The 22,444-nt window shown below is 48.7% G+C and overlaps 2 protein-coding genes across 2 annotated transcripts in view; both read left to right on the forward strand.

Moving 5' to 3' along the window:
- The first annotated feature begins 5,343 nt into the window (after nucleotides 1-5,343).
- LOC119935625 (glycine-rich cell wall structural protein 1.0-like) lies at nucleotides 5,344-7,018 on the forward strand. Its single transcript, XM_038755048.1, has 3 exons — nucleotides 5,344-5,365; nucleotides 5,815-6,954; nucleotides 7,008-7,018. The coding sequence occupies exons 1-3, from the start codon at nucleotides 5,344-5,346 to the stop codon at nucleotides 7,016-7,018; spliced, it is 1,173 nt and encodes a 390-aa protein (XP_038610976.1).
- Nucleotides 7,019-7,158: 140 nt separating this feature from the next.
- ARHGAP10 (Rho GTPase activating protein 10) overlaps nucleotides 7,159-22,444 on the forward strand; it is a 262,121-nt gene continuing 246,835 nt past the window's right edge. The window contains exon 1 of the mRNA XM_038755281.1: nucleotides 7,159-7,312. Coding sequence (XP_038611209.1) covers nucleotides 7,159-7,312 — 154 coding nt within the window. The remainder of the gene's footprint in view (nucleotides 7,313-22,444) is intronic.

Raw genomic sequence — 22,444 nt, forward strand, 5'->3', positions numbered from 1 at the left:
TCCTCATGGTAAAATGGTGGGTAAAATACCAGCTCTTCCTCCATCTCAGACTGTGAACCCCATGTGGGACAGGGACTGTAACCAATCTATCATCATTTATCACAGTTGATGGCCCGTACTAAACAAAGGACAAATAGCATCAATATCACGGTCATTCTCTTTCGTCTCTATGGGGTAATCTTACTTTTTCTGATAATTTCTCTCCCAGCCACTACATAGTTTAGCACGCAGCTCTCCGTGAAAGTTATGTGGATGCCGTCGGCTGCTCCATCCGTCTGTGAGAGCGGCTCCATTTTGTTAGTATGTTTGGTTTTGTTCTCTGTCTCCCCCTTTTAGACTGTGAGCCCACTGTTGGGTAGGGACTGTCTCTATATGTTGCCAATTTGTACTTCCCAAGGGCTTAGTACAGTGCTCTGCACATAGTAAGCGCTCAATAAATACGATTGATGATGATGATGAAGGCCCCAGTGCACAGCAGGCAAAGCCAAGTCAATCTTCCGCTTACCCCATCAAGTGCCTCGGCCTGCCCGGGTAAGCGGTGGAGTTAGCGGCGTTGTCCCCTTCCTCCTTTAGGTGAACAGTGAAACCAAGATAAGTGCCGCAGTTGAGTCACCATCTCGTGACTCCTCGAGATGATTTTGAAATCCTTGTAAGGACAAACTCGGGAGTAAACTCTTGGGGAGAAGAGATGCTAAGGCCTTTCTTAACACCATTTTAGGGCAGAAAACTAGCTCACCATCTTCTTTCGGTCTGATTGTTCATCATCATCATCATCAATCGTATTTATTGAGCGCTTACTGGGTGCAGAGCACTGTACGGAGCGCTTGGGAAGTACAAATTGGCAACATATACAGTCCCTACCCAACAGTGGGCTCACAGTCTAAAAGGGGGAGACAGAGAACAAAACCAAACATACTAGCAAAATAAATAGAATAGATATGTACAAGTAAAATAAATAAATAGAGTAATAAATATGTACAAACATATATACATATATACAGGTGCTGTGGGGAAGGGAAGGAGGTAAGATGGGGGGATGGAGAGGGGGACGAGGGGGAGAGGAAGGAAGGGGCTCAGCCTGGGAAGGCCTCCTGGAGGAGGTGAGCTCTCAGTAGGGCCTTGTTCAGATAATCAAGCTCGTTATGGGCAGGGAATGTGTCTGGTAATTCTGTTGTATTATGCTCCCCCAAACGCTCAGTACAGTGCTCGGTATATAGTAAGCACTCAATACATAAATAAATAAAACCGTGTATAGATTGATAATCAGTCACGGAATGAGACTTTTCCTCGAGTAACTTCCTTTCCTTTCCCTCTTCTTCCGCTCCCCTTCTTCCCTCTTTTCCAGGGGTAGCATCCTGCATCATTCCTCTTCAGCAGCACCACGGTCCCCCAAGCTGTTGTACCTTCGCTGGATCTTTGGAAAAGACATTAGCACAACCTAAAAAACTTGGGTAGGGACTGTCTCTATATGTTGCCAACTTGTACTTCCCAAGCGCTTAGTACAGTGCTCTGCACACAGTAAGCGCTCAATAAATACGATTGATTGATTGATTGAGGATTTCTCTATCATACTTTTCCAAGTGAAAAGCAGGGCCCAGCACGGGGTACCAACGGATTAATAATAATGATGGCATTTGTTAAGTACTTACTATGTGTCATGCACTATGTGTCTAAACACTGGGGTAGATATAAGCTAATCAGATCGGACACCGTCCCTGTCCCACACGGTGTCTTAATCTCCATTTTACGGATGAAGTCACTGAGGCCCCAGAGAAGTTAAGCGACTCGCCCAAGATCCCACAGCAGATAAGTGGCAGAGTCTGAATTAGAATCCAGATCCTTCTGACTGTCAGGCCCGTGCTCTATCCACTAGGCCATGCTGCTTTTCAGGAATTAGGGTAGGGGTAATAGGGGCCCGAGAAACCTGAGAGGGGATGGAGGGAACAGCATTTAGTTCTCTCCATCCCCCCCATCTTACCTCCTTCCCTTCCCCACAGCACCTGTATATGTGTATATATGTTTGTACATATTTTTTACTCTATTTTATTTGTACATATCTATTCTATTTATTTTATTTTGTCAGTATGTTTGGTTTTGTTCTCTGTCTCCCCCTTTTAGACTGTGAGCCCACTGTTGGGTAGGGACCGTCTCTATGTGTTGCCAATCTGTACTTCCCAAGCGCTTAGTACAGCGCTCTGCACATAGTAAGCGCTCAATAAATACGATTGACGATGATGATTTAGTGGAGCAGGACGGCTAGAAAGGAGGCAGCGGTATGGGGTTGCCGCATTTATTTATACTGATGCTTTTGATGCCCGTCTACTTGTTTTTTGTTGGCTGTCTCCCCCCCTTCTAGGCCGTGAGCCCGTTGTTGGGTAGGGACCGTCTCTAGAGAAGCAGCACGTCTCAGTGGAAAGAGCCCGGGCTTTGGAGTCAGAGGTCATGGGTTCAAATCCCGACTCCACCAATTGTCAGCTACTATCGGATCCTGGGGCGGGGCCACGGGCGACTCAGGGGGCGTGGCCACAAACGGATCCTAGGGTGTGGCCAGGGGTGGATCCTGGGGGCGTGGCCACGACCGGCTCAATCAATCAATCAATCAATCAATCGTATTTATTGAGCACTTACTGTGTGCAGAGCACTGTACTAAGCGCTTGGGAAGTACAAGCTGGCAACATATAGAGACAGTCCCTACCCAACAGTGGGCTCACAGTCTAGAAGGGGGAGACAGAAAACAAAAGCAAACATACCGACAAAATAGAATAGATAGGTACAAGTAAAATAAATAGAGTAATAAATATGTACAAACATATATACAGGTGCTGTGGGGAAGGGAAGGAGGTAAGATGCAGGGGATGGAGAGGGGGACGAGGGGGAGAGGAAGGAAGGGGCTCAGTCTGGGAAGGCCTCCTGGAGGAGGTGAGCTCTCAGCAGGGCCTCGAAGGGAGGAAGAGAGCTAGCTTGGCGGATGGGCAGAGGGAGGGCATTCCAGGCCCGGGGGAGGACGTGGGTCGGGGGTCGATGGCGGGACAGGAAGGCCGAGTAGGTGCGAATGAGGTTGTCCTTAATGTAACTTGGTGATAACAAGGCCATTTTTCCCGGGGTGGGGGGGGAGTCTATGGTGGACCGGACCGGGCAGGGGTGTTGGGGGGGCACTATAAGGAAGGTCGCTTAAGTGGGTGGGGGTGGAAGCAGGGGGCGTCTATGGCGGCGGTCGGAGGAGAGGAGCCTTCTGGGAGCAGTGGGGGCCACGCGGTGTGATGGCGGGCGGGCGGGCGGGCCTCTCGGGAACGGATTCCCGGGCGTCTGTGGCGGGCCTCTCTGGCGCTCTGAGGAGAGGATCCTTCCAGGAGCAGCGGGGGCCACGCGGTGTGATGGCGGGCGGGCCTCTCGGGAACGAAGTCCCGGGCGTCTATGGCGGCGCGCTCTGAGGAGAGGATCCTTCCGGGAGCAGCAAGGCCGCGCGGTGTGATGGCGGGGGGGTGCCTCTCGGGAACGGAGTCCCGGGCGTCTGTGGCGGTGCTCTGAGGAGAGGAGCCTTCCGGGAGCGGCAAGGCCGCGCGGTGTGATGGCGGGCAGGCGGGCGGGCCTCTCGGTAACGGATTCCCGGGCGTCTGTGGCAGGCCTCTCTGGCGCTCTGAGGAGAGGATCCTGTCAGGAGCAGCGGGGGCCACGCGGTGTGATGGCGGGCGGGCCTCTCGGGAACGGAGTCCCGGGCGTCTATGGCGGCGCGCTCTGAGGAGAGGATCCTTCCGGGAGCAGCGGGGGCCACGCGGTGTGATGGCGGGCAGGCGGGTGGGCCTCTCGGGAACGGAGTCCCGGGCGTCTATGGCGGGCCTCTCTGGCTCAGAATGCCCTCCCTCTGCCCATCCGCCAAGCTAGCTCTCTTCCTCCCTTCAAGGCCCTACTGAGAGCTCACCTCCTCCAGGAGGCCTTCCCAGACTGAGCCCCCTCCTTCCTCTCCCCCTCGTCCCCCTTTCCATCCCCCCCGCCTTACCTCCTTCCCTTCTCCACAGCCCCTGTATATCTGTATATATGTTTGTACAGATTTATTACTCTATTTTACTAGGACATATCTATTCTATTTTATTTTGTTAATATGTTTGGTTTTGTTCTCTGTCTCCCCCTTCTAGACTGTGAGCCCACTGTTGGGTAGGGGCCGTCTCTATCTGTTGCCAACGTGCACTTCCCAAGCGCTTAGTGCAGCGCTCTGCACACAGTAAGCGCTCAATAAATACAATTGATTGATTGTTGCCAACTTGTACTTCCCAAGCGCTTAGTACAGCGCTCTGCACACAGTAAGCGCTCAATAAATACAATTGATTGATTGATTGATTGTTGCCAACTTGTACTTCCTAAGTGCTTAGTGCAGCGCTCTGCACACAGTAAGCACTCAATGAATACGATTGATTGATTGATTGTTGCCAACTTGTACTTCCCAAGCGCTTAGCACAGCGCTCGGCACACAGTAAGTGCTCAATAAATACGATTGATTGATTGTTGCCAACTTGTACTTCCCAAGCGCTTAGTACAGCGCTCTGCACACAGTAAGCGCTCAATAAATACGATTGATTGATTGATTGATTGTTGCCAACTTGTACTTCCCAAGCGCTTAGTACAGCACTCTGCACACAGTAAGCGCTCAATAAATACGATTGATTGATTGATTGATTGTTGCCAACTTGTACTTCCTAAGTGCTTAGTGCAGCGCTCTGCACACAGTAAGCGCTCAATGAATACGATTGACTGATTGATTGTTGCCAACTTGTACTTCCCAAGCGCTTAGTACAGCGCTCTGCACACAGTAAGCGCTCAATAAATACGATTGATTGATCGATCGACACTCGTCAGCCGTGTGACTTTGGGCAAGTCACTTCACTTCTCTGGGCCTCAGTCATCTCACCTGTAAAATGGGGACCAAGCCTGGGAGCCCCACTTGGGGCAACCTGATCACCTTGTAAACTCCCCAGCGCTTAGAACAGTGCTTTGCACATAGTAAGCACTTAATAAACAAACACTATTATTATTATCATTATTATTATTATTATTATCGGATCCTAGGGGCGGGGCCACGGGCTATTTTGAGGGCGTGGCCACGATCGGATCCTGGGGGCGTGGCCACGGGCGGTTCAGAGGGCGTGGTCACCATCGGATCCTGGGGGCGTGGCCACGGGCGATTTTGAGGGCGTGGCCACGGGCGACTCAAGGGGCGTGGCCGCAACAGGAACCTGGGGGCGTGGCCGCGGGCGGCCAAGGGGGCGTGGCCACGATCGGATCCTAGGGTGTGTCCCCGGGCGACTCAGGGGGCGTGGCCACCATGGGATCCTGGGGGGCGTGGCCACCATGGGATCCTTAGAGAAGCAGCGTGGCTCAGTGGAAAGAGCCCGGGCTCGGGAGTCAGAGGTCATGGGTTCAAATCCCGACTCCACCGCATGCCAGCTGTGTGACTTTGGGCAAGTCACTTCACTTCTCTGGGCCTCAGTTTCCTCATCTGTAAAACGGGGATGAAGACTGTGAGCCCCACGTGGGACAACCTGATCACCTTGTGTCCTCCCCAGCGCTTAGAACAGTGGCCACGGGCGATTTTGAGGGCGTGGCCACGGACTAGTCAGGGGGCGTGGCCATGATCGGACCCTGGGGGCGTGGCCCCGATCGGACCCTGGGGACATGGCCACCATCATCATCATCATCATGAATCGTATTTACTGAGCGCTTACTATGTGCAGAGCACCGTACTAAGCGCTTGGGAAGTACAAGTTGGCAACATATAGAGACAGTCCATCGGATCCTGGGGCGCGGCCACGGGCGACTCAGGGGGCGTGGCCAGGGCCGGTCCACGGAGGCGTGGCCCCGGGCGGCTCAGGGGGCGTGGCCACCATCGGGCCCTGGGGGCGTGGCCCCGGGCGACTCAGGGGGCGTGGCCACAAACGGATCCTGGGGGCGTGGCCCCGGGCGGCTCAGGGGGCGTGACCACCATCGGGGCCTGGGGCGTGGCCACAAACGGATCCTGGGGGCGTGGCCTCGGGCGGCTCAGGGGGCGTGGGCACTATCGGATCCGGGGGCGTGGCCTCGCGTATATCCCGGGGGCGTGGCCCCGGGCGGCTCAGGGGGCGTGGCCACTATCGGATCCGGGGGCGTGGCCACGGGTGGATCCTGGGAACGGGGTCACGATCGGGCCCTGGGGCGTGGCCTCGGACGAGTCAGGGGGCGTGGTCACGATCGGACCCGGGGGCGTGGCCACGGGCGGCTCGGGGGGCGTGGCCGCGATCGGCCCCCACCGGGGGCGTGGCCACGGGCGACTCAAGGGGCGTGGCCACGGGCGACTCAGGGGGCGTGGCCCCGATCGGACCCTGGGACGCGGCCACGGACGAGTCAGGGGGCGTGGCCACTACCGTGGGGGGGGCGTGGCCGCCCCCGGAGCCCGGGGCGTGGCCACGGGCGGCTCAGGGGGCGTGGTCGCTCTCGGATCCCGGGGCGTGGCCACGGGCGGATCCCGGGGGCGGGGCCCCGGGCGGCTCAGGGGGCGTGGCTACAATCGGATCCGGGGGCGTGGCCACGGGCGGATCCCGGGGGCGGGGCCACGATCGGGCCCTGGGGCGTGCCCACGGACGAGTCAGGGGGCGTGGCCACGATCGGACCCCATCGGGGGCGTGGCCACGGGCGGCTCGGGGGGCGTGGCCACGATCGGGCCCCCCTCGGGGACGTGGCCACGGGCAGCTCAGGGGGCGTGGCCACCCTCCGATCCCGGGGGCGTGGCCACGGCCGAGCCAGGGGGCGTGGCCACTATCGGAGGGGGCGCGGCCGCGGGCGACTCAGGGGGCGTGGGCACTATCGGATCCGGGGGCGTGGCCACGCGTGGATCCCGGGGGCGTGGCCACGGGGGGGGGGGCTCAGGGGGCGTGGCCACGAGAGCCGTGCCGCGCCGCGCCGTGCCGTGCTGGGGCTCCCGGCTGGGTTTGGGCGGCGCCTGGTTCGGTCCGTGGCTCCGTTTGGGTCGCGGCCCGGAGGGCGCCGCTGAGCGGACGGCGAGCGGGGGGGGGGGGGGGGGGGCGCCTCCTCCTCCTCGTCCTCCTCCTCCTCCTCCTCCTCCTCCTCGTCCTCCTCGTCCTCGTCCTCGAGCCCCCGGGTCCCCGGGTCCCTCCGTCCCGTCCCGCGGCGATGGGTCTGCAGGCCCTGGAGTTCAGCGACTGCTACCTGGACAGCCCCTGGTTCCGGGACCGCATCCGGGCGCACGAAGCGGAGCTGGACAGGACCAACAAGTTCATCAAGGACCTGCTCAAGGACGGCAAGAACCTCATCGCCGCCACCAAAAGTGAGCGGGGGGCGGGGACGGGAGGGGGCGGCCAGCTCGTCGCCGCTCCCTATGCACTAGGCGCCCCCCCACACACACACCGGGTCTCGGCGGGTTCGCACGAGGGGAGCGGGGAAGGGCTCGGGGAGGCCGCGGGCCCTGGGGACGAGCCGCCTCCTTTAAAAAGAAAAAAAGTAGTGTGTGTGTGTGTGTGTGTGTGTGTGTGTATATACACGTATAGGCGCGTATATGCACATAGACATATATGTGTGCCTATATGCGTATAGATGCACGAATACATGTATGTGCATATATATATGCGCATATGTGTGTGTATATATACACACATATATACGTATGCACACGTCTATGCGCGTATATGCACGTAGACAGATATGTGTGTCTATATGCGTATAGATGCACGAATGCATATATGTGCATATGTGCATGGGCGTGCGTGCATGCATGTATGCGTATGTGTGTGCGTGTATATATATACACACACGTATATGCGTATACACACATATATGCACGTATAGGTATATAGACATGTATGTGTGTCTATGTGCATGTAGATGCGCGAATACATATATGTGCATGTATGCATGTGTGTGCATGCGTGCATATATGCGTATATGTATACATACACATATGCGTATATGTGCACGCATGCATATATGCCTATGTGTGCATGCATATGCATGTATGCGTATGTGTGTATGAATGCACACACATACGTATATGTAAGCATATATATTCATATATATGCATGTATTCGTACATGTGCATGTGTATGCATGTATGTATATGTGTGCATGTATGCACATATGTGCAGATGTGCACATGTGTACTGTATATGTATGTGGGGGTGTGTGTGTGTGCATATACACAAACTATTTTATATACACACACACGTATGTGTAGATGTATATGTATATATATATACATACCTATATAATAATGGCATTTGTTAAGCGCTTACTATGTGCAAAGCACTGTTCTAAGCGTGCGTGCGTGTGTGTGTGTGTGTGTGTGTGTGTAGAGATATAGCTCTGTGGCTTCTAGACTGTGAGCCCACTGTTGGGTAGGGACCGTCTCTATATGTTGCCAACTTGTACTTCCCAAGTGCTTAGTACAGTGCTCTGCACATAGTAAGCACTCAATACATACGAATGAATGAATGAATATACACACAAACATATATAGAAGCAGCGTGGCTCAGTGGAAAGAGCCAGGGCTTGGCAGTCAGAGGTCGTGGGTTCTAATCCCAGCTCCGCCGCCTGTCAGCTATGTGACTTTGGGCAAGTCACTCCACTTCTCTGTGCCTCAGTTCCCTCACCCGGAAAATGGGGATGAAGACTGTGAGCCCCACGTGGGACAACCTGATCACCTTGTGTGTCCCCCGAGCACTTAGGACAGTGGTTTGCACATAGTTAAGCGCTTAACAAATACCATTTTATTATTAGTAGTAATAATAATTATACTATAATTACTATAATATAATAATATTACTACTAATAATAAAATGGTATTTGTTAAGCGCTTAACTATGCTCCAGGCACCGTACTAAACGCTGGGTGAGCCCGTTGTTATCAGGGACTGTCTCTATCTGTAGCCGACTTGTACTTCCCAAGCGCTTAGTCCAGTGCTCTGCACACAGTAAGCGCTCAATAAGCACGAATGAGTGAATGATTGTCTCTGTTGCTGGATTGTAATTTCCAAGCGCTTAGTACAGTGCTCTGCACACACTAAGCGTTCAGTAAATACGATTGAATGAGTGAATGTGAATACAAGCCAGTCGGGTTGAACACAGGCCTTGTCCCAGGTGGGCCTCACAGCCTCAATCCTCATTTTCCAGGCGAGGTAACTGAGGCACAGAGAAGTTCGTTAAAAGCCTGCTATGTGCCAGGCACTGTACTGAGCGCTGGGGTGGGTACAGGCTAATCGGGTCGGGCACAGCCCCTGACCCACGTGGGACTCACAAGCCTCAATCCCCGTTTTACAGATGAGCGAGCTGAATCAATCAATCAATCAATCGTATTTATTGAGCGCTTACTATGTGCAGAGCACTGTACTAAGCGCTTGGGAAGTACAAGCTGGCAACACATAGAGACAGTCCCTACCCAACAGTGGGCTCACAGTCTAAAAGGGGGAGACGAACAGAACCAAACATACCAACAAAATAAAATAAATAGGATAGAAATGTACAAGTAAAATAAATAAATAAATAAATAGAGTAATAAATATGTACAACCATATATACATATATACAGGTCAGACACAGTCCCTGACCCACGTGGGCCTCCAAGCCTTAATCCCCATTTTACAGATGAGCGAACTGAGGCCCGGTGAAGTGACTTGCCCAGGGTCACAGAGCAGGCGGGGGAGGGATTAGAACCCAAGTCCTTCCGACCCCCAGGCCCGTGCTCGATCCGCTAGGCGGGGACCCGGGGGGGAAGTGCGGGCATGAGCGGAGCGGGCAATGACTCGGTTTCCCCCCTTCTCCCTAAAAAGGCAGAAAAGCTTTCCATTTTGCTCCCCCATACCAGAGAAGCGGCGTGGCTCAGTGGAAAGAGCCCGGGCTTTGGAGTCAGAGGTCATGGGTTCGAATCCCGGCTCCCCCACCAATCTGCTGTGCGACCTTGGGCAAGTCACTTAACTTCTCTGAGCCTCAGTTACCTCATCTGTAAAAATGGGGATTAAGACTGTGAGCCCCATGTGGGACAACTTGATCCCATTGTATCCCCCCCAGCGCTTAGAACAGTGCTTTGCACATAGTAAGCGCTTAATAAATGCCATTATTATTATTATTCTTATTATAATCGGACGCCTTTCTGGCTGGCCTGCCCGGAGGACCCCACAGCTTCCACTGGACCCCGAGATTGATTGATTTATTGACGGATTGATGTTTCCTGGTGATTGTCTTTCCACTGGACCCCGAGATTGATTGATGGATTGATGTTTCCTGGTGATTGTCTTTCCACTGGACCCCGAGATTGATTGATTGATTGATGTTTCCTGGTGATTGTCCTGAATGGAGGAAGAAGAAGCGCAGTGTGACCACCATTCTGATTTGAGGTGCACCAAAGGGCAGGCACTATCCACAAAATTCACACATTGCGAGCGATTCAACAATCTGTCAAATCTGATGTCCTCCCCCCCGGGGGAAAGTTGCTTGGGATCCTGATGGACATTGAGGGATATTTTCAGCAGTATTCCCCCCCCTCAAACTCCCATTTTTCTGATTTTTTTTCCCCCTCTACCATCCTTTTCCCCCTCTACCATCCAGAGCCCATTACGGTACCAAAGCCGTCTCCCAGGGTCCTTTCCTCTCCTCGTTTCTTCCCTTTTCCATTTTCCCTAAGAGGAATTTGAAAAGGCTTTGGGAATCCAGTAGCCAAAGATGGGTGTTTTGGAAAACCGTGGCGTGGCTGGACCGAAAAGAAAAAGCACCTGAACCACATCCCTGTAGTTCCTTTTTTCCGTGAGCCCACTGTTGGGTAGGGACCGTCTCTATATGTTGCCAACTTGGACTTCCCAAGCGCTTAGTCCAGTGCCCTGCACACAGCGGCGTGGCTCAGTGGAAATGAGCACGGGCTTTGGAGTCGGAGGTCGTGGGTTCAAATCCCGGCTCTGCCAGTTGTCAGCTGTGTGACTTTGGGCAAGCCGCTTAACTTCTCTGTGCCTCAGTTCCTTCATCTGTAAAATGGGGATGAAGACTGTGAGCCCCGCGTGGGGCAACCTCATCACCTTTGTATCCCCCCAGCGCTTAGAACAGTGCTTTGCACATAGTAAGTGCTTAATAAATGCCATCATCATCATCATCATCACAGTAAGCACTCAATAAATATGATTGATTGTATTGTTTTTGACAGCTGGTGGCCTAGTGGATCGAGCACGGGCCTCGGAGTCAGAAGGATTGGGTTCTAATCCCAGCTATGCCACTTGTCTGCCGTATGACCTTGGGCAAGTCACTTCTCTGGGCCTCTGTTCCCTCCTCTGTAAAATGGGGATTAAGATTAAGCTCCACGAGGGACAGGGACTGCGTCCAACCCAATTTGCTTGTATCCACCCCAGTGCTTGGTGCAGTGCCTGGAACATAGTAAACACTTAAAAAATACCCCATTATCATTATTATTATTGCATTAATTCTTTGAACAAACACAGAGGCTTGGACTGTTTTCCTTGATGCCTTCTTCTGGAAGTACAAAAACGGAGGTGATGGCAGGGTTACCTTTTAGCCTTTCCACCCAAGTTCCCGAACGCCAGGCAAGACTGACTACTTCTGCATGTTGATCAGGACTCCGGTGCATCAGGATCTCTAAATAAAACCAGCTCAGAACTTCCCATTTTTTGGGGGGGTTAGGGTGGGAGGTGCTGCATCTGTTAGATGGAGCACTTAGACTTATTTAGTGGGTTGGCTCAATCAGTCGTATTTATTGAACTCTTATTGCATACGCAGCACTGTACTACTAAGCGCTGCGACGGTACAACACAACACTAAAATGGACACATTCCCTGCCCACAATGGGCTTACAGTCTAGAAGGCGAGAGAGCCATTAATATAATGATAATAATAATAATAATGGCATTTATTAAGCGCTTACTATGTGCAAAGCACCGTTCTAAGCGCTGGAGAGGCTACGAGGTGATCAGGTTGTCCCACGGGGGGCTCACGCTCTTCATCCCCATTTTCCAGATGAGGTCACTGAGGCCCAGAGAAGTGAAGTGACTTGCCCAAAGTCACACAGCTGACAACTGGCGGAGCAGGGATTTGAACCCATGACCTCTGACTCCAAAGCCCAGGCTCTGTCCACTGAGCCACGCTGCTTCTCTACAATATAAATAATTAAGTTACAGATGTGTACATTAGGAGGCAGTGAATAAAGGGAGAAAGTCAGGGCACTGCAGGAGGGAGAAGGGGAAAAGGAAATGCGGGATTAAGGAACCCATAAACAGGAAATGGGTCTACCAACTCTGTATATTGTACTCTCCAATGTGCTTAGTACAGTCCCCCGCCCGCAGTAAAACCTCAATAAATACAGTTGTTTGATAAACTCGATCTCAGAGTGTAGTAGGCAGTTGAAACCAGTGTGCAGAGAGGGAGGCTCATCCCTCATGCTATAGGTTTTAAGTAGAAAAGGCAACTTCCCCAGAAGTGGATCTGTTTCCGTTCCTCTACCCTTGCTGCTCCCCATCATCATCATCATCAATCGTATTTATTGAGCGCTTACTATGTGCAGAGCACTGTACTAAGCGCTTGGGAAGTACAAATTGGCAACATCTAGAGACAGTCCCCACCCAACAGTGGGCTCACAGTCTAAAAGGGGGAGACAGAGAACAAAACCAAACATACAAAATAAAATAAATAGAATAGATATGTACAAGTAAAATAAATAGAGTAATAAATATGTACATACGTATATACAGATGCTGTGGGGAAGGGAAGGAGGTAAGATGGGGGGGATGGAGAGGGGGACGAGGGGGAGAGGAAGGAAGGGGCTCAGTCTGGGAAGGCCTCCTGGAGGAGGTGAGCTCTCAGTAGGGCCTTGAACCCAGCACCTTGGGTTCAAGAGGGAAGTCAATCAATCAGTGGATTTGCTTGCTTACTGTACTAAGCACCTTTTGGGGTGAAGGAAGGAAGGAAGGGTTAGTGATGATGTGAAAGGCAGATGTTGGGGTTGATGGATGAAGGGGGTTGGGAGAAGAATGGCCACAGGCACCTGACAAAATGAAGTTGGTCTTTGAGGGGTTGGTCTCCGATATGGGCACAAACCACTGTGGTCACGTATCTTTGGATCGGTCAATCAATCAATTGTATTTATTAACATGGCTCAGTGGAAAGAGCCCGGGCTTTGGAGTCAGAGGTCATGGGTTCAAATCCCGGCTCCGCCACTTGTCGGCTGTGTGACTTTGGGCAAGTCACTTAACTTCTCTGGACCTCGGTTACCTCATCTGTAAAATGGGGATTAAGACCGTGAGCCCCGCGTGGGACAACCTGCTCATCTTGTAAACTCCCCAGCGCTTAGAACAGTGCTCTGCACATAGTAAGCGCTTAATAAATGTCATTATTATTATTATTATTAAGTGCTTGCTCTGTGCAGGGCACCGTACTAAGCACTCGGGAGAGTACAACACAACGATACAACAGACACACGTCAGCAGCTGCCGGCGTATCTTTGGGAGAAGTTGGGGTGACTGTCTGCAGGCTTAGGACTGGTCAGGATTTAGAATATTCACTATTGCAAAGCTCAGGTTTTCTGAATGTCAGTGTCTTGTTGAAAGAACTTCCTGTTCAAAGTGACTTTTCTCTTTGTAGTTGTCATTTCTGTTTCTTTTTAAGAAGTGAGGTGAAACACAAGTGGGTTTCTAATGTCATATAGGTTGGTTTGGCTGTGCACAACCCACATCTGGTCACAGGTGTGTGGAAGAATATAAGAAACACCATATTGGGTCAATGTTCTAAACATTCTGGTTTTTGGCCCTCGTGTAAAAGATGCTTGGAGAAACAGTGGGTTGCATTTTTGACCTTTGCCCCTATGATGATGATGATGGCATTTGTTAAGCGCTTACTATGTGCGAAGCACTGTTCTAAGCGCTGGGGAGGATACAAGGTGTTTAAGTTGTCCCACGTGGGGCTCACAGTCAGTCCCCATTTTACAGATGAGGTAACTGAAGCTCAGAGAAGTTAGGTGACTTGCCCAAGGTCACACAGCAGACATGTGGCGGAGCCGGGATTCGAACCCCTGACCTCTGACTCCAAAGCACGGGCTCTTTCCACCGAGCCATGCTGCTTCTCTATGGTTATGACTTGTAACATTTAACAACCGTAGTTTTTCTCTATAACACTTGGACCCATTGGCCTTCTCCTTCCAAAAGCGTGTCCTCAGCTAGCCCTTATGCATACGCTTTTTATGAATTTGTTCAAGAACCTATAGAGAGTTTATCTCAGATTTTTTTATCCTTACCTGATGTGCGGAAAAACATTTTTCCTCTAGGGTACGGAATTTGTCCACTCCTTCACAGTTTGGTAATTCAATCCATGTCCCCCCTTTTTAGTCTTTGTCCTTCACAGTTTGGTAATTAAATCCACCCCCCCCCCCCCCCCATTTTAGTCTTTGTCTTTCCAGGCTGAAGCATCCTTGTTGTTTCAGTCAATCAGTGGTATTTACTGAGTGCTTTCTGTGTGCATCGTCATCATCATCAATCGTATTTATTGAGCGCTTACTGTGTGCAGAGCACTGTACTAAGCTCTTGGGAAAGTACAGTGCAACAGAGTTGGTAGATACATTCCCTGAGGTCAACGAACTTAGAGTCTAAGTTCTTCTACAGAAACCATCCATTTCCTTGGAGTTGATGCCCCCTTCTCTGAAACTTTCACTTTCCTATTGTATCCTCTCCTAAGAACAAGTAATATTCGAGGGCCAGTCATATCAAAGCTTTTTTTGAATTTTATTTTGTTTTTATTTTCCGTAACCTTCCTAATGGTACCCATTTTTGCTGGCCTTATTGACGGCCGCCACACATTGCATCCCCCCCAAATTTATTTGCAGCCAATCCCGTAACTAGAATGAGGTTGAGACCTCCAGCTCTTTCTTGGCTAGAAGTGTGGTTTTGAGCAATCAGTCAGTCAGTCAGTGGTATTTAATGAGCAAGGAGCTTAATTAACCCTTTGGAACTCAGTTTCTGCCTTTGTTCAATAAGGATATATTCCCTAGCCTCACAGAGATCCTCAACAGGTTAATGAATCAAGCGATCCTGCTTACAGAGCGCATACTGTGTGCAGAGCACTGTACTAAATAAGCACTTTAGTACAGCACAATTAGCAGACATGTTCCCATTCCCTAATGAGTTAATGAAGTAATGTAGGTTAAAATGCTCTGCATTTCTCTAAGAGCAGCACCATATGCAGTGTTTTGAAACAGTGTCCGGTGCCCAAGAAAGTACAAGGGCCATTTGAAATTGCAGGTCAGTAGTAAGGTCACCCAACCTGTTGATCATTGGAAAAGTATGTGGAGACTGAGGGAGGAGACAGGCCTGCAGGCTTGCTTAGGAAGGATAATAAGGATTACATTGGGTGTGTGAATATCTAGGGGTATGTAGTCTTCTGTATTTGGCTTGTGCACACTTAAGAAACAAATTAAAATAGCATATTAAGGCGCCGTAGTTTTTTTTTTTTTTAAGGCAGCAATTTCTTCATGGTAGATGCATCCTTTCCTTAGGAACTGCCGGGGATTAATAGGACCAAATCCTGTGAAAATTCTGTTTTTGGTAGGACCCAGCGTCAGCCGAAAATATTTATTGAGGATCCAGTTAATTCAGAGTTTGGCATCAGATGCTTCGCCGAGCCACGGATGAAGCAGGCTGGCGTAATGGATGAAGCATGGGCCTGGGATCCGGAGGACCTGGATCCTAATCCCGGCTCCGTTGCTTGCCTGCCGTGTGACCTTGAGCAAGATCATCATCATCAATCGTATTTATTGAGCGCTTACTGTGTGCAGAGCACTGTACTAAGCGCTTGGGAAGTACAAATTGGCAACATAGAGAGACAGTCCCTACCCAACAGTGGGCTCACAGTCTAAAAGGGGGAGACAGAGAACAAAACCAAACATAGTAACAGAATAAAATAAATAGAATAGAATAGATATGTACTAATGCTCTCCAGGTCAGACAGGGGCTGTGTCTGGCCTGATAAGCTTGTATCTACCCCAGCATTTAGAACAGTGCTTGATGCATAGTGAGTGCTTAAGAAATGCCATAAAAAAAATAGTTGATCGTTCCCCCTCCACCTTAGACTGGATCGTGGATCGTGTCCAGCCTGATTTACGTGTGCCTACCCCAGTGCTTATTACGGGTGCTAGGCACCTAGTAAATGCTTAACAAATCATTACATTTTCGTGTACAAAAGAGGACACCCATGAGGTTGGAGAAATTACACGACTCTCTGTTTTTAGACAATATTAACAGTCCTTGGATTGTCTGATCAGAGAATCATTTTCATTATATAAGGCGATACTAAACTTTAGCCTGCATTGCAAGAGATTAAAAACACTCTTCAACCTACCAAATATTTCTTCAGCTGCCAAAACGTCATTGCGTGGTTTCTCTAGGAATTAGTCTAAAGGTCCTGCTTAATGTCTTGGAGAGGAGGGAAGAGGCAGAGTCAGTGCAGTGGTGAGTAGTAGGAGGAACTCCAGTTTAGCCAAAAAGCTCACAATCTGATTTTATGGGAATACCGTCCTTTAGTTTGTTGCTGTAACTCTCCGGCTTTGACTGTGAGCTCCATGTGGGACGGGGACTGGGTCTGCCCTGTTTATCTTGTATTTGTCCCCGTGCTTAGAACAGTGCTTGACTCTTGGTAACTATAATAATAATAAAAACCCTGCCTTGTAGAACTGGCTGCAGTTTGCAACTGCCTCTTTTCCTCACAAACTGCAGTCTTTGGTTCAGGAAGTCACCCCAACTCTTGAGTGCTGTCCGCCACATCCGTCTGTGCTCAGTCGCTGCTCAGCAGCATTTTGCACCCATATCGCAGTGGCAAAGCTATGTTTCAGTGTTTCCTAAAGCAGCTCTTCTAATAATAATAATAATGGCATTTATTAAGCACTTACTCCGTGCAAAGCACTGTTCTAAACGCCGAGAAGGTTACAAGGTGATCAGGTTGTCCCAGGGGGGGCTCACAGTCTTAATCCCCATTTTACAGATGAGGTAACTGAGGCCCAGAGAAGTTAAGTGACTTGCCCAAAGTCACACAGCTGACAATTGGCAGAGCTGGGATTTGAACTCATGGTCTCTGACTCCAAAGCCCATGCTCTTTCCACTGACCCATGCTACTTCTCTAATACACACAGAACTCAGGTACTTCTGCTAACTGTGTTATAAGGCTGAGAAAATTCAAATGTTTTTCTGCCACTAAGATGCCCAATAGTTATTTCACAAACACAAATTCCCATTCCAACTTAATTTATTAGGTCAGGCAGAATTTGTCAAAATCATTCGAGGTTTGCTGCCTGGTTTTTCTTACCGTTTGAACCGATTTCTCGTCATTCTGTAGGACATGCTAAAACCTGTGCTGTCCAAAGTAAACTTCTTGTAGAAGCGGCACCTCCTCAATTTAATTTTCAGTCCGGTTTCAACCCTACAGTTGAATGAATGTACAACAAGGAGAGTGATGGGTTGTAAGCATTCATTAGTGGTATAAGTTACTGATAAAGGACCAGTGTAAAAGCTAAATTGTTGTCCATTAGACAGTAATTATAATTTCAAAGTAAGTTTCTGTTGTTACTGCCTGTTGGTCTTGCAGCAGCAGTCTATCTTGTTAAAGATATTCATCTTGGTTCCGTAGAAATGTGTTGCAGAATAAAACTGCCTGAAGAGCCAGAGCTGCCAGAAGATGGTTTGGATTTGCAAATAATAGGTGATCTAAGTTAACTGAGAGCATTTTCATTAGATTGTCAATAAATTCTTTGAGGTCAGGCAATATGTGCCTTGTTGTGTAGTGTTTGAAGCACTTAGAACAGGTTTTGCACTCAATCTGTACTCAATAAATACTTTTGATTCATTCCAAATGGAGAAGAGATGAGGAACCAACCAATTTCTTAGAGAAAGTAGAAAAAGGCGTCTCGATTTCAGCATTTGCTTTTGTTTTTGTTTTTTAATGAGCAGCTTTTATTTGCTTTTGCACCATATCTTTCATGACATAATAATAATAATAATTATGGTATTTGTTAAGTGCTATGTGCCAGGCACTGTACTAAGCTCTGGGGTGTATACAAAGCAAATCGGATTGGACACAGTCCCTGTCCCACTTGGGGCTCATAGTCTCAATCCCCATTTTACAGATGAGGTAACTGAGGCCCAGGGAAGTGAAGTGACTTACCCAAGGTCACACAGAAGACAAGCGGCGGAAGCACGATTGGTGATATCCTGCTAGTTCCATGTGAACTGTCACAAGTTCAGTTCTTGCCTTCCGCCCGTTATTTTTGGTTTGATGTGTAAAATAGTCAAGACATACAGAAACCGTCCTCGAGGAAGTTTCCCAAAATTGCAGTTGAATGTGGCTTGGTATTAAGTGAGACTTGAGGGAGTTACATGAAATTCACTTCCATTTGGCATGCAGGTATATGAAGTTTGTGTGGCTGTGGCTCACAGTGTCTTCTAAATAAACAAGGCAGTTTTTATTCCTATTCACCCTTTTTTTTTTATGGGAGTGGGTATTAAGGTGCTGTTCTTCCTGGTAAGAGTACAGTAGTTATTCTGTGACTAGCAATAACAGAATGTTAGATCATTCACCCAGAGAACATCCCTGTTTGTGACTGAAGCAAAATGTCTCGCAAAGGCTGGTAAACTCCTGTTTCACTGCTTTCCACCAGCAAAGAAGGATCGTCAGTCTTCTCTTCCATAAGTTCCTTTTTGCTCCTAGTGTGTGTGTGAGAGAGAGAAAAGAAAGGGAATTAGGCTTTAAACAATTTTAATCTGAAATTTGGTTGGTTTTAAGATGTTCTGTCAGAAATAGCTAATGAGTATCTCCCTATAGGTTTAAATTCAGAAATCTCATGGAACGGTGATTATAATTTATATTCTTCATCATCATCATCATCATCATCAATCGTATTTATTGAGCGCTTACTATGTGCAGAGCACTGTACTAAGCGCTTGGGAAGTACAAATTGGCAACATATAGAGACAGTCCCTACCCACCAGTGGGCTCACAGTCTAAAAGGGGGAGACAGAGAACAAAACCAAACATACTAACAAAATAAAATAAATAGGATTGATATGTACAAGTAAAATAAATAAATAGAGTAATAAATATGTACAACCATATATACATATATACAGGTGCTGTGGGGAAGGGAAGGAGGTAAGATGGGGGGGATGGAGAGGGGGACGAGGGGGAGAGGAAGGAAGGGGCTCAGTCTGGGAAGGCCTCCTGGAGGAGGGGAAGGCTTCCTGGAGGATTCTTGTACTATTAATCAATGGTATTTATTGAGCACTTGCTATGTGCAGAGCACTGTCTAAGTGCTTGGGGGAGAGTACCCTACAATAGAGGTAGCAGACATGATCCCTGTCCAAAACGAGCATAAAGTCTAGAGGGGGGAGACAGACATTAATATAAATAAGTAACGTATGATTTATATGTTATTTGAGAATATTTAGGAAACCATATAAAGAAACGTCTGTGTTAGCCGCAGCTGACCGTGAGTTAGATTACGGGTCCATTCTCGTGTGGTTCCCAGCAGCTCAAATAGAAACGATCAGACATTCCCGGGTCAATGGACCAAGCCCAAAATTTCAGGGAATTTCTGCCTCACGCTTTACTGGAGATTTTGGGGGGTATATTTAGGTTCCGGGAAAAGAACAAATGAGAATGGTCGTGTAGGTGGGAAAAGGAGTGGAAGAGAGAGCAGGAGGCCATGGCTGTCTGGGCGTTGGGCTATGTTAGTGAGAGCAGTGGTGCTACCAGGCTGATGGTCGAGGCTCTTAGAGGGTCCGGTCGGGAGAAGCTGTGCCACCTAAGCCCCGGGGGGGAGCATCTGTCACCCGCAATGTGAAGGCAAGGCCTTTGGAATGGCCCGAAGGGCAGAGGACAGCGGCACTGTGTGTCCCTTTCAAATTCTCTCCTCCGTAATAATCCTAGTGGCATTTGTGAAGCGCTTCCTTTATGCCAAGCGCCGGGCTAGAACAAGATTATCGGGTCACACGCAGTCCCTACCACACACGGGGCTCATAGTCTACGGAGGGAGGAGAACAGGTGTTGAATCCTCATTTTACAGCTGAGGAAACTGAGGCCCAGAGAAGCGGCTCACCCCCGTCTCACAGCAGGCAAGTGGCAGAGCCGGTTTTAGACCCCGACTCCAAGGTCCGGGGTCTTTCCACTAGGCCTTGCTACTTCGTGCTGCCCCCTTTCTCTGTCCCTTTCCACCCACTTCTTGTGTTGCCTAAATTACAGATTTCTGGTTAACTAACAAAGCTTAGTGAAAAGAAAACTATGCTCTCCAGTGTGGTTCAATGCACTGTCTAATAAAATCTGTTAAGCATCTTTTGATGCTTAACTTCATTTTTCAAATGACTCTGGGGGAAAACATCCTTATAAACAGCAGTGTGAGGCAGGAAAGATAACAAATGTACTTTTAGCTGAAGACAGTGATTGAATGGATGCCTGCTGGTCCCTGGTTTAACTCATAGCCACCCGTTTGATCAGCTTTACTCTTTTATTTCATTTCTTGTCCCCCAATTTTTCACACATTTCACATCCTATAGTGTGTTAGTCTCCAATGATGTTACTGTCTTCCAAAAGGATACATTTTACTATGCACTCCCGTGCCCTGTGACCTTTGCATTTCGCTGAAGAAATAACCACCAGCCTCTGTCCATTTCCCCTAGGACTCTTCCCTTCCCTTCGGCAGCAACAGGCTCATACTTTCTTGTAAATTCTGGACAGGCAGTTACACTATTGTTTATGTTATTAAAGTCTGAGCGTGCACTCTGCTGCCACGTGATTAATGATTTAAGCCCTCGCACCCAGTAATCAGCTGAATGTGTCTAGTTCAGTGGTTTGCTGTAGAACAAGTGTTGCCTGCTGTTTAACAGTTGGAGACCACTGGCATTTATACAAAAAACGATGGTGAGGAGTGAAGTGTCTGTTTATAAAATATGGCACTGTGCTTAGAACTTTTCAAAATACTCAGTAAGCCTGTTAGGAAAAGTTTGCTTTTAATTCTGAGGAATGGACTTGTTTAAAAACTTAAGAATACATGTTTAGTATAAAATCGTTTGCAGTGTTCTTATGTTTCATTTAAAATAATAATGGCATTTGTTAAGCGCTTACTATGTGCGAAGCACTGTTCTAAGCGCTGGGAAGCGACTAATGTGTTTAATTCCACTCCTCCCCATCTTAAGTTGGAAAACAGATATGGAGGTTCTCTTTGTGATGGCATATTATGTTTTGTTGGTGAGAATCTACTTAAAATGATGAATTACTGAAACTAAGGGACCCTGTGACAGATTTATGTTCACTTTTGCGGGGGGAGTATCTTCTTTCTGGAGTGTAAAAAAAACCCAGCATAGTGCTTGATTCAGGAGTAGTTTGTGGAAAATTTAAGTGGAATGCTTTTTGTTTTGCTGAAATTTTTTACTCAATACTAGGTCTGTTTAAATGGGGAAAACGATTTCCAAAAACAGAAATTTGGAGCCTGTAACTGGAAGCCTCCTCATGCTTGTGTGAAACTCTCTTTTTAGCCAGTGGTTGGGACCTTGTGGCAGAGTAAAATACATCTTGCAAACCACAACTTTGTTTTATGGTCCCACTTAATTGTCCTAATACCAAAGTGATGCTTCCTATTCAGAAAGCGTTAAAAGTTCTTCCCTTTAAATACTTTTAAAAAAACAAACATGACATTCTGCCTGAGAATGGCTTAGCATCCCTTTTACAACAAGCTATGGATTGGTGGGGAAACCTTCTCTGCACCCTTTGAAAAATGTGGGTTTGGAAGAACCTCCCTTGTCGAGCTGGAACTCATCCCCTTTGCTTTTGGGGAAGGGAGTTGTTATTCAGGTGATCATCTGCCACCATACCTCACCAGTTAGAGCAGTTCCTCACCCCTTATTATCAGAAGTTATCATTCCGGCGGAATTTGGACAGCTCATTAGGCAGAGCTCACTCGGAGGTGTCCACACCTCTGTCCGTCTGCCCTCTTGAGAAGTCTCCAATTGGGATGGTTTGGTTGGAGGAATGAATTTATTCTAACCTTAGCTCATCTCATGCAAGAACCATATGCTGGGTCCAATTGAATGTACAGCTCTAGCTTGTCAGAGTGGCATGATTAGAGAGGCAAAAGTGGTTTGGAAGAAACTGGGGTTACCACACTTGTATAGCTGATCCAGCCCGTAAAGGGAGGAAAGAAATTCTGTTGCTCTGTTGACAGTCTGTATAGAACCGGGAACCCAGAAGCTAAATTAGACACTCTGCCCAGGATGAATATGTGGAACCGTATAGAATTCAGTGTAAAGTGAAAAGTTTCCTTCTTTCTCTTCCCAGGTACTGGAAAGAACTAACAGTGTGTCAAGAATTACAGTGCAACAATAATTACTCTATAAATAGAAGAAAAATCTAAGCAATGCCTGCTATAAGACATAGTGATTCCTAGAGAA

The sequence above is a fragment of the Tachyglossus aculeatus genome, chromosome 12, assembly GCF_015852505.1.
Source record: "Tachyglossus aculeatus isolate mTacAcu1 chromosome 12, mTacAcu1.pri, whole genome shotgun sequence".
Taxonomy (NCBI): Eukaryota; Metazoa; Chordata; class Mammalia; order Monotremata; family Tachyglossidae; genus Tachyglossus; species Tachyglossus aculeatus.